Source organism: Amblyomma maculatum, chromosome 4 (assembly GCF_055883805.1).
Source record: "Amblyomma maculatum isolate TAMU_Amacu chromosome 4, ASM5588380v1, whole genome shotgun sequence".
Classification (NCBI taxonomy): domain Eukaryota; kingdom Metazoa; phylum Arthropoda; class Arachnida; order Ixodida; family Ixodidae; genus Amblyomma; species Amblyomma maculatum.
In genome coordinates, this window is record NC_139347.1 from 67,337,793 (window position 1) to 67,350,147 (window position 12,355).

The window sequence follows — 12,355 nt, forward strand, 5'->3', positions numbered from 1 at the left end:
TATCCAGTTACACATTGACAACCATCCGATACCCCCGGTAGCCACGATCAGAGTTCTCGGAATGTTGATTCAGAATAATACGCAGAACACAGAAGATACGCCGGCTACGCGTCACGGCGCACCAGAGAGGTGGGCTGGTGAGACGCATTGCCACACGTCGCAGGGGTATGAGAGAAGCCGACCTGTGCAGGATTATCCAAGCCTTTATGATAAGCAGAATCATGTACGCTTGCCCGTACTATCATCTGCGTCGTAGGGACGAACATGCACTTAATAGCATAATTAGAACAGCATACAAAGCGGCCCTTAGCTTACCAGTATACGCTAACTCAGATCGACTACTGCAGTTAGGAATTTTTAACGCACTATCTGAACTAATTGAAGTCCATAAGACAGCACAAGTGACCCGCCTGTCACGCAGCCTTGCGGGACGCGTAATTCTCGACAAGCTCCACATCCACCCCACTGAGGGTGTGCGCAACATCCCATTTATCGGCTGACATAACTAGTAGACTAGTTGTTAAACCAATAGCCAAAAACATGCTACCAGGTAGACATGATGCCCGCAGGAAGACAAGGGCACAGACCCTTGAGAAACAGTATGAGGACGATCCACAAGCAGTGTACGTGGATGCAGCTCAGCACATCAAAAACGGAGCATACGTGGCATGTATGGCCACTCCAAAGTCAACCTTCATTAACGCTATAACATTTCATGCTAGCTCCATATGCGAGGCAGAGGAAGTAGCTATCGCACTGGCCATCGCGGATCCCCACACCAAAACTATTCTAAGCGACTCAAAAAGCGCCGTTCAAAATTTCGCCAAAAATTCTGTAAGCGCACTCGCGGCGCGAATTCTGCGCAACCGATCTCTCAATCACAACATCAATCTCGTATGAGTTCCGGCTCACGCGGGTAACTCCGGAAACGAAGGGGTCGACCGTCTAGCCCGAGGCTTAACCAACCGGGAGACGGGAGATCTATCGGGAACGGACGCGCCTGTGGAGGCACCGCGCACATACGCGGAGGTAACAAACTTTTATCGCGAGCTAAGATGCACGTACCCCGCCCCTCACCCCGACCTCGACCGGGCGCAAGCCACGACACTCAGACGCCTACAAACAAAGGCCATTCTTAGCCCCTACCGACTATCGTTAATTACAAACGGAGAATTCAACCCTGCATGCCGGCACTGCGGTGACGGGACGCAGGCCACTCAAGACCATATACTGTGGGAATGCGCCAGCAATCCCCCTCCAAAGACACTCTTGCCAGCTCCCTCAGCGGAGGAATGGGACAAGCTGTTGGCCAGCCCAAGGAAAACTACGCAACTGGCCCTCGTCACGCGAGCTCAAGAGGTCGCTCCCGACTGGAGGCCACCCTAGACTCGCCCCAGCCCGAAATAATTCCTTTCATTTCGTGGCAATAAAAGTTGTTACCACCACCTACCCTGGTTCGAACCCAACCTCGGCGGCTGCGTTTCGATGGAGGCGAAACGAAGAGGCCCTCCGCTACGTAGCCCTCCACTACGGCTCCTCTTTCTCTCTTTCCACTTTCACTCCCACTTCCTCCCTTCCCTTGCGGCGCGGTTGCGGTGTCCACAGAAAACAAGTGAGACAGTTACCGCGCCTTTCCCTTCCTATAAATAAATCAGTTTGAAGGTGTCCCATTACAAGTTTGACACACATTACGCCTTTCTTTTTCTGTGAGCCATTAATTGCTGTTATTGGTTTTAATTATTTACCTAATTAAACCACTTCAACCATTTTGACATTTGCACACCTTTTCTTGACGTTCTCTCCTATGGTGCCATTCTTTTCTGACACATAAACTAGTTCCTCTTTTATAGGGCTGACAGTCATTTCCACGCAAAATCCTTCTACATAGCCATGCAGTGCTTACGAATTAATAATAATCCCTACAGTCATGCCAGGCTCTCCCATTCCTTATGGCGCAGTTTAGGTGTCGACAAAAGATGCGACAGATAATGCGCCTTTCCCTTCTTGTGAACCAATTAAAAAGGCCTAGAAAGGGCATGCGCGTTGAATCAGTGGTTCTGGTCGAATCCGCTTCAGGTGTTTCAACAGCAACTCCGCCGCGGTGGTGCAGTGGTGAGACGTCCGACTACTGTCCCGGAGTGCCCGGGATCGATCCCGACCGCCAACGGCGACAACTGATGCGGTCGGAAGGTTGTTCCTGGCCTTAAGTTGTTATTGTGGCTGTAGGAAGAATTAAACGAAAATTCACGGGCCTGCTACTGGCACTGTAACTGAGCCACCTCCGCTGCTTCGTGCGGACAGAAGATAGAAAGTAGAGAAGCAATAAAAAGATTGGCTTGGTTTGTGGGGTTTAAAGTCCTAAAGCGACTCAGGATATGAGAGACGCCGTAGTAGAGGACTCCAGAAATTTCGACCACCTGGGGTATTTTAACGTGCACTGACATCGCACAGCACACGCGGCCGCCGGGGCCGGGAATAGAAAGACGCGCGCCGCAACACCCGTCGTCCGCCACCTAAGCGGTAGAGGGTGCAATGACGGTCTACAACAGATAAAAATTCGGTGGCTGGCTAGCCCCCGCCGCAAGCGGCGTTGACCTTCGGTCCCAGCCCCGTATGGCCAGGACGCTTGGAAAATTGCTCTGTACCAACAGTAGCCGCCGTCTTTCGCTCTCAATGTGTGTACATATTTTAAGTGGCAGTTACCGTTTCAAGAGCGCAGGCTACTAGTATTACTGCTAAATTTAACATATTAAAAATCGCAAGGCATGGCTGATTTCGGCACTATATTTGCTTGTGCATACCTGTACTATTGCTAAAAACCGGCGACTTCTACAGAAGATGTCATTTGCAACACTACAGATTTTTTTATGCCTTGCCACTGTAAAGCCTTTAGATCCTTTCAATTGTGTCCGGACAATGCGGTGAAAATACATCGTAACGTCATAGGAAGACCAGAAAGCTTATCTGATACTCTGGTTTCCTCGACTCAGATCCTAATTTGTTTCTTTCAATGCTGCCAGTCCTCTCCTACTTACGTCGAGTCATTGATATGAAACACACGTCTGGAATAATTTGTGGCTCTGGTTGTTAACCCAGAGTTGGCAAATTCACTTCCGCTCTGAAACCTGCTCAGTATTCCCCGTGGAACCTTTCTTTTTTGGCCCGCAATTAAGACGTTATGCTACACGCTCTTTAATATTGGGCTCTCAATAGAGGAAACTGTGCAAGCGAACATGACAGCCAGCAATCAGACAGGGTCACTAATTTGCAGCTCGCAGCTGGCAGGTCATATTGCCGATCGCTGATTGGTCGGTGGATTTGGTGACATCACGAGACCACGTCGAATGGTAAAGTTTGCAGGCGTTCTAGTAGCTCGCAGCTGGCATGCGACTTGGCCCAACTTTTATAAGCCTGTACGACCTCCCGGAATCGCGTGACTTCTTCGAATTGACATGTGCTCTGGCAATTACATCAGGAACCATGGCCGCACTTTTCTACATTACTCCTAAAACAACTAAACACAAAGTGGTAATAAAGGTGATCATTTCCTTCTATAAAATGATTCAAGTTGAAGTCGTCACGTCCGAGGATTTCAGTCACGATTTTATCAATTCTATAAAAGAGGGTACATTAGTGGCCCGAGACCCTCGCCCCAATAGCCTCGAAAAAGCGGAAGAATTGTACCTAATAGGAATTTGAAAACTACAGACATGAATGAGATATAACTAATAAATTTCGTCTCTTTTGAGCGTCTGCCAAGCTTTGCTCCCCTTAATGAGCTCCTCCGAAGCACGTGCATGATCTAAGGCAGCCAGACATGCAAGGAACTGTTAGAAAATTTATTTCCGATGAAAAGTAACAATTGCGAATTACAAATAGGTACATGAACGTATATAAGCGAATATCTACGGTTTTAATAAAACATACGTTGAATTGCTTCCCGAAGATGCGTCCGATGAACGGCACTTCCGCTTTCCCGCCATCTTGCAGGAGGTGCAGTTGGTGGACGAGCTTGAAGTTATCGACCGGTGGCGCCTCCGGCCCTAGCATCTGGAAGCACGGTTGCTACCCAAGGACGATCTGAAGCCGCGTCTCCTTCAATCGCGGTGTGCGGCTTGCGGCAACGCTTTGCACTGTGCCTTTTCGCATCCTGCAGTGCTCTCTCACCGGTGCCGTGAACTTCCGCTGGTTCCGCGGCTGATGGCTTAGAAGGTACTCCTGGAGCGGCGTCTCATCCTCATCTTTAGCTTGTCCACGCTGCTGTTCGTTGCCAGTTCTCTTGCCGAGCGGCCCTCTACGTTGGTGGTCGACGTCTTGACGCGACCCCTAGGCCCCTTCACTGACGACAGTACTAAGGAGATGTTGAGCCTCTTTTATCTTTTGCGGGGTTGCTCGTATTGACATTTTAAGCGTGACTACGGATCCAACGCAATGATTCCTAGACTCCTGCATCCCGACGGGGGCGGCATCAGACGCGCTCACCTTGGTCAGAGGACGACTCGTATTCGCTTTCTGGTTGGCATCGGTGACTTCGACTGCAAGCAGCGTTTTTCTTTTCTTCGATGCTCGCTTCCGAAGAGCAGTAGCGCTTCTCCTGGTAGCATCTTCGATGGCGCTGACGACCACCTTCCCAAGGGAAGCTTCTACGTCCGCGAGCGTCGCTTCTCTGTAAGGCGGTGCCCAGCGTTCCTTCGATCGTTTCTTTCCTGGCTCTGTCTCGTTGCATGGCATATCGCTGCTTAGTTACCTCCTTGGAGAACTTGAGGACTCACGAGCAATGTCTTTGGCAGCGTTGCAGAAACCGCATGGACGAGGGGCGCGATGCAGAGTGGTGCCGTAATAGGGCTCACCAGATGCAAAGCCTTCTTCAAGCTCTCCAGGTTCGGGGCGCGACTGCCACTGCGCCAGCATGCGAAGGCCAGCGGTGTCGTCCTGCTGGGCTTTGTCCAACGTCGATAAAGATTTTGAAGAGAGCAGCTAGGGCGGCGTAACCTCGGACGGCCGTGCCAACGCGTGAGCTGTCAGGGCGATATATGCTGGCCGTGCCTTGCGATTGCGTTTCATGGTCTATACCCCCCTCCCTTTCTTTTGCTTCCTCCTCTCTGGGGAGTCGTATTTGAGATTATTATTATAGATGGCGCACGGGTAGATTCAACATGGCTGCCCCAGGAATGATAGCTTGTGGGGTTTAACTATGGTGGCTAGAAGGGAGAGGTGGCGCGACCGCGCATTCCGCCGCTTGGAGAAAACGCGCCTTCGGTTCATGCCGCCGCCACTGGTCGCCGCTGTGGCGCTGCTGTCAGCTCTTCGATGCATTCTCTCCGGCGCACGCCGGTTCGTTCGTTCTTGTTTGCCTGTAGATGCTGCTTGAGCTGTGGTGCTATTTTTCAATCGGCTTTGCCCTAGCTCAGGTTATCCTGTTTTGTTTGGTGCCTATGTAGTTTTTCTTGCCGAGGTGCTAGTGGGAGTATGTAGTACATGTGCATACTTTTCTGTTTCTCTTGCGTTTAGAAACCCCCCGCTAAAAAAAAAAAAAAATGAAAGAATCGTTGTCAGGCAAAATTACTTCAATTGCTAAACAAAAAAATTAATGAAAACATCGTTGTCAGGCAAAAGGCCAGTCAATTGCTAAAAAAAAATTAATGAAAGCATCGTTGTCAGGCTAAAGGCCAGTCAATTGCTAAAAAAAAATTAGTGAGAGCATCGTTGTCAGGCAAACGGCCAGTCAATTGCTAAAAAAAAATTAATGAAAGCATCGTTGTCAGGCAAAGGCCAGTCAATTGCTAAAAAAATTAATGAAAGCATTGTTGTCAGGCAAAAGGCCAGTCAATTGTTAAGAAACATAATGAGAGCATCGTTGTCAGGCAAAAGGCCAGTGAATTGCTAAAAAAATAATGAAAACATTGTTGTCAGGCAAAAGGCCAGTCAATTGTTAAAAAAAATTAATGAGAGCATCGTTGTCAGGCAAAAGGCCAGTGAATTGCTAAAAAAAAATAATGAAAGCATTGTTGTCAGGCAAAAGGCCAGTCAATTGTTAAAAAAAATAATGAGAGCATCGTTGTCAGGCAAAAGGCCAGTGAATTGCTAAAAAAAAATTAATGAAAGCATTGTTGTCAGGCAAAAGGCCAGTCAATTGTTAAAAAAAAATTAATGAAAGCATCGTTGTCAGGCAAAGGCCAGTCAATTGCTAAAAAAATTAATGAAAGCATTGTTGTCAGGCAAAAGGCCAGTCAATTGCTAAAACATAATAATGAAAGCACGGTTGTCACGCAAAATGCCAATCAATAACTAAAAAAAATAATGAAGCATTAATGTCAGGCAAAAGGCCAGTCAATTGCTAAAAAAAAAAAAGATTAGTGACAGCATCATCCATGACCAGCTTCTTATGTGGGAGACCTGAGTGAGGCAAATGAAGTTCTCAAAGACTGTGGCATGAACACACATCTGTCATCACTCAGGCCAGTTATTCAAGGCTGATATTTTATATCGCTGGATATGTGGCAAAGAAATGCATCGCTGGCACCAAATGTGAAGACTGATGCAGACAACTCCTCAGTCTCAAGAACGGAACTGAGCGTGTCTTAATTACCAGTTGAAAGTCAGCGCTCGTTGTGTCGTCTTCTAATCTTGTGCTCCCGTCCACGTTCCGCGCTGTTACCTCAAGATGCATAACCAACATATGCCCAAGCTGCTATTCTAGTTAATTACCAGTGCAGTTGACATAGGCGGTCTTATGTTTCCATCAACCAATCTAAACGCCCCTGTGACATCCCATGAAAACACCTTTACTCGCTGTTTTAGTGCGCGTGAAATCCGAAGAGACAGCCTTATTGACTTGGTATCCATTCTCCAAATGACCAAACTGCAGCTGGTTGGTTGTCACGGACATATTAAATTTGTGACAAAGTGATCAAGTTCTATGTTCTTAGCAGACTACACCTGAAGACGCAGAATTCATTTTCAAAAGAAAGGCAAGGGAGAATGAAACTGTTGAAACTGAGGTGGGTTGTTTAATTTGCTATTTGGTTGTGAGCAGTTGTGTCTGGAAATTGTGGTTATTCTACCTGTATTACATGTATATTTGAGGCCATCAACAGCAACCTCAACATTGTGATATTTCACTTTTCTTTCCAGCATTCTTGCCCTTAAGTGCAATAAACAAAACTTTGCTTATCCATGAGAGGTTTTTGTGAATAAAACTGCAATTTGTTCCTTCAGTACTTATAATACCGTTTCACATCGCATGTTGCACGTTCTGGCTATCATCTGGCTAAAAATTGCACTTTCCCACTTTAGACGCACCGGAAATTCGCAGACAACAAAGAATACAAATTAGCCTGATGCCTGCGTACTGTGCGACGTAACCGCACGTTAAATAATCGCTTGTCATCTACATTCTCTGTAATCTTCGACTGCAACGCCCCTCAGCCCGAGTCGCTTTGGCTTTTTTAAAACTCACGACACCAAACCAAAATATTTAGCTTTATAACTTCGACCACTGTGCCCATCGGGAAATGATGTAATGCATCTTCAGACCAAAACTTCTTCATTTAAGCAGCATTTAGTAGCGCGACAAGCAAAACAACCGGCACAGCCGCATCGCCCGCTTTCACGGTGCCAAAGAGCATATTAGCAGTCGACGTCACTACTGACTTGCCTATTTTGCTTACCTGGTTAAAATATTTCAAGTGGTAACAATAATTTTAACATTTTGTTGGTATGACTGCGCTGCAATCGCACCAAAGTTTACCCCAGCCACGGCCCGTCTCGAGGGGGAGCGCGCGCTCTCCCTCGAGACCGGCCGTGCCCCAGCGCGAGCCGAGCACGCATCGAAGTGCTGAGAGCAGCGCCACCTACGAGAGGCATGAAATGTAGGAGCGGCGCTCGCGGCCAGCTCGCGTCACCTAACCTTTCTAGCCACCATAGTTTAACGTCCCAAAGCAACTGAGGCTATGAGAGACGCCGTAGTCTGGGACTCCGGAAATTTCGACAACCTGGAGTTCTTTAATGTGCATTGACATCGCACAGCACACGGGCGCCTTGCTTTTCGCCTCTATTTAAAAGCGGCCGCTGAGCCCGGGATTCGATCCCGCGCCCTTGGGAACAGTAGTCGAGCGCCACTGCGCCATCCCGGCGGGGTCCCAGGGAGGATCGGAGATTCCGTCAGGCTGTGCGTGCTTCGTAAACAGATGGCAACGACGGCCTGCTTTGAACAAGTGCCCTATTTGGCGGAAGTATTGTGAAACATATTGGCAGCTGAGAAGCAAGGAAAAGGTGCCTCGTCCGAAGAGAGGCGGCCTTAAAGGCTGGAGACCTAATATGTTGGGGCGTGAAAATCTGCACTCCGACGTCTGTAAACGCTGCTAGGACTGTGCGTTCAAACATCCCACGTTACACAGAAACCTCATGAAGTTTCATTCACATATTGCATAGACGGCAATATCAACGTATGCATTCAAGCCAGTTGTATCCGTCGCCTTCCGCGACATTGTACTTGCCGCCGCGCGCGCTTGTAACTGTTCTTTCCGTGACAAAGTATCTGTCGCCGCGGACAACAAATCTACTGACGTGGGGTTGACAACACGCTCGTTTGAATGCAGGTTTGACACTTCACTGCCCTTAACACGGAAAAAAAAAAAAAAGAAGCTGAAGCACAAGAGCTTGTTAATACAGCAGGATCACTGCTTATTTCGATGTCTATCGATGTATGTTTGCATCTGCTAGCAGCTTGGAACACATCCACTTTTTGATACGGTAAAAACTCTTGCTTGTTAGCTCATTTTGGAGCTAATTGTCTTCGGGTCATTTATTATCAAAAATCGCATTTACGCCACCCATCCGTCGATGGGAAAGGTACAAAGCAGGGATATGTGCTCGTCTTAAAACTTGGGGCCAGATTCGTCACTGTTAATCATCATTGAACAAGCGTTGGGCCCCGCCGGGGTGGCGCAGTGGTTAAGGTGCTCGACTACTGTTCCCAAGGACGCGGGATGGAATCCCGGTCTCGGCGGCCGCTTTTCGATGGAGACGAAAAGCAAGGCTCCCCTGTGCTATGCGATGCCAGTGCACGTTAAGGAACCCCAGGTGGTCGAAATTTCCGGAGTCCTCCACAACGGCGTCTCTCATAACCCGAGTCGCTTTGGGACGTTAAACCCCACAAACCACAAAACACCCCAAACAAGCGTTGCATGATATGCACTTCTTTAAATGCGGTAATTTAACGTGTTGTTCCTTCCGTACCGAAGGAGTAGCGCGATCGAGTAAACGTATAAAGATGACCTGCGTGCCGTGAAACTTCCACGCGGAATGGAAAGGCGAGGCGCCTGGTGAGGGATATTTATCTTTGACTTTTCTTTACTATTTCTTTGAATTGATTCGTTTTATTGTTACTATCGATCCTTTTTGATTATTGTGCTATTTCGCGTTTACGAAAGATGTAAAGTTTTGCAGCTAGTGTTTATTTGCTGCCATCATGCGTATCATTTGTTGTAAACATGTGCGTGTATGCGTTACTTTATTTTTCCTAACACTTTCATTTATATCACGTACAATGCCATTAATACTTCCTCGTTGGTCATGCTAATATTGAAAATAACAAATAAATAAAATAGTTCTGCGCAGTCGCGGAAGTCGCAAATATCGCCTATTGTTCATCATACACCAATTGTCAGTCACTAGAATCACAAAATACCATGATACGGTATGTTTTACACAGCCCACCATTATTTCCGACACGTGGTGCCGACTACTACACTTACTACGCCGACGGCATTTTCGACCGAACGAATAGCTGCTGCACTCGAAATGACGCCTTACTGCCGACAAAACGAGCGGCTGCACAGAACTGGCTTGGTTGTCTGTGAGGCAGAATTCATTCCTCCCAGTTTAGTTCCCTTCATTGTCGTAGAGTTTGGCTACCGTCTACGAAACTTACGAATTTCCACAGCCTCTACTGGGGATCTTTAACGTGTCACCGCACGTTAAAGATCCCCAGGTGGTCTAAATTACTCCGTAGCCCTCCACTACGGCCCCCCTTTCTCTCTATCCACTTTCACTCCCACCTTCATCCCTTCCCTTACGGCGCGGTTCAGGTGTCCACAGAACAAGTGTGACAGATACTGCGTCTTTCCCTTCCTATGAACCAACCAACCAACCAACCATCATGGAACTGGGATGGCAACTTTCACGTACAGTGCCGCCACCACGCGGCCGCTTCCGGTACCGCCCTTGGGGGGATACTCGGAAAACAGCTCGCGCTCCTCCAGCTTGCTGCTGCGTCTCCCGCGAAAATTCTTTACGTGGAGCTCGATACTGCAGCTCCTGTAGTGTGTAACTGCTTTTCGAGTTGACTTTGGCTCGCAGCCATGACAATAGATTAATACAATATAACTTTTATTTTGATGTGTGGGGCACGTAGTACGAGGGGAAAACATAAAAGCAGTCGAATCTTCCATACACCGATGTCTTCTGACTACACGGTCAAAGGCGGGATAAACTTGCACACGTTGCCTCCAGATTATATGCCCCGGAAGGAGAGGATAAGTTAAGATCTCGGTAAGATCAAGTCGGTCACTCTATCGTGAAAAGCATCGTGATAAATCCTGGTTGACGAAGAAACACCCTTTAGTGACAGTATGAGCGGCGTAGCTATCTCATTTCTGGTGTTATGCATGGGACTCGTTTTTCCTTGCCGCTCTAACCTCTGAGCAGAACCAAGTTTCGCAAAAAAAAAAAAAAAAAAAAAGACTGCGACTAAAGCTATAACGGTTTTCGGTGCGCATTTCTAATGTGAGAAGTTAGACTGGCGTACGTTGCGAGCCATACGTGATAACATTTTTGACTGCCGACCAATTCATGGCCCACACATGTTTGAGAAATTAAGAATGTTTGTTTCCTACCCGGTTGAGTGAATGCAGTGTTTACAATCAGCAGCTTTTAGATGAACGCTAGATTAGGAGCTTGTATTGAACGTTACAGAGCATACACTCGCAGTCCATATTCGGAGTGTTCTCAAAGCCGGCACTCTAACTGTCTTGCTTTTCAAGTAACTGTTCCCGAAAAAATGTGTGTCAGCACTGGGTTATCACTTGCGAAAGTCAAAATCACTGCCTGTCAGAGGTGCTGCAAAAAAAAAAAAAATAAAAATAAAAAATAAAACAGGTTGATTAAACTGATCACAGTATACCATCATTATTACCTTGTAGTGATGTTTTCTTGTGCCCAAACTGGGTAGTAGGTACTTCGATGCGACGCCGTATATTTTGAAGTGAAGGAAAAAATTTGGCCACATAAAATTCGGGGTTGGCCGCTCGGCATGCCTGTGCTACGCGCGTGAATACACAGCACGACTTCTTGAAATGCTGCAGTTCGCGAGTGCCCATGATCCCTGGATAAAAGTTGAAGGTTTTATCTATATTCCTGTTTATTCTGTCTCTGTCGAACGTTTCTCTGTAGCACTTAGTGGCGCGATTAGGGTCACCTGGGAACCTTTCGTACTTTCGCACAACACAGTCAGCAGTATAGGATGTTTCACATACCTGATCAGCCACACTCGAGGGGTCCTTTGTATCGCACCCATGCAACGCATGCTCACAAAGGGCTTGCATATGCTGACTGACAATACCGCCCATACCTTCGTACCACAGAACACTCGCGCGAATATTTTAATGCAGCTTCAGGAAACGTAGCCCAGCGGCCCAGCACAACGCACTTGAAGCGTTACAGCCGGATCCCCTCAAGAGCAGCCATATTGGATTTCCAGTGGCGCCGCCTATAGCCCGTGAAAGTTGCGACGCAAACAATGTAGTGTAACATTGTGGTTTCACGTATCATTGCGGGATCAATAGATTATTTTGGTTTAATTATTGCTACCCAAGAAATGATTGGAGTATACTCTATGTCCCCAGTTTGTAAATTTTCAAATAATAAAAAAGTACTATTTTATGTACGTGCCACATTTTCTCAGCGCTGCGTCCACCGCCTTTTTATTTAGATTTAGCGTAGCATTTTGTCGAAAATGTAGATTCATGTTAAGAAGAGAATGTTAATCACCGCACTTTGTATTTTTAATGCATATATTTCTCTTTTCGTGAGGGCTTTTATACAAAGCAGTATTTTAAATTTCATACTTGATTTGGATCAAGCTATGAAAAAGTGTATGTGTTGTGATCACATTGCGAATGTCATTGACCCTGCTGTTTTTGTCTAGTTTTCACTGTGTACATATTTAGCATAAGACATTTTCATGTGCTGAAATCATTTTATGTTTCATGTATGCGTTATTAACTTGTAACCACCCTGTAACCTACGATCCACGAACTGCCACAGTGTTTCTTTGTCTTCAATAAATTCTCTT

General features: G+C 46.9%; 1 protein-coding gene across 1 annotated transcript in view; it reads right to left on the bottom strand.

Annotated features, from left to right (window-relative positions):
* The window catches only part of LOC146191292 (guanylate cyclase soluble subunit beta-1-like), a 56,466-nt gene extending 51,735 nt beyond the window's left edge, over positions 1-4,731 (bottom strand). The window contains exon 1 of the mRNA XM_084600305.1: positions 4,483-4,731. Within this exon, the coding sequence (XP_084456431.1) occupies positions 4,483-4,731 (249 nt within the window). The remainder of the gene's footprint in view (positions 1-4,482) is intronic.
* Between the last annotated feature and the right edge of the window lie 7,624 nt (positions 4,732-12,355).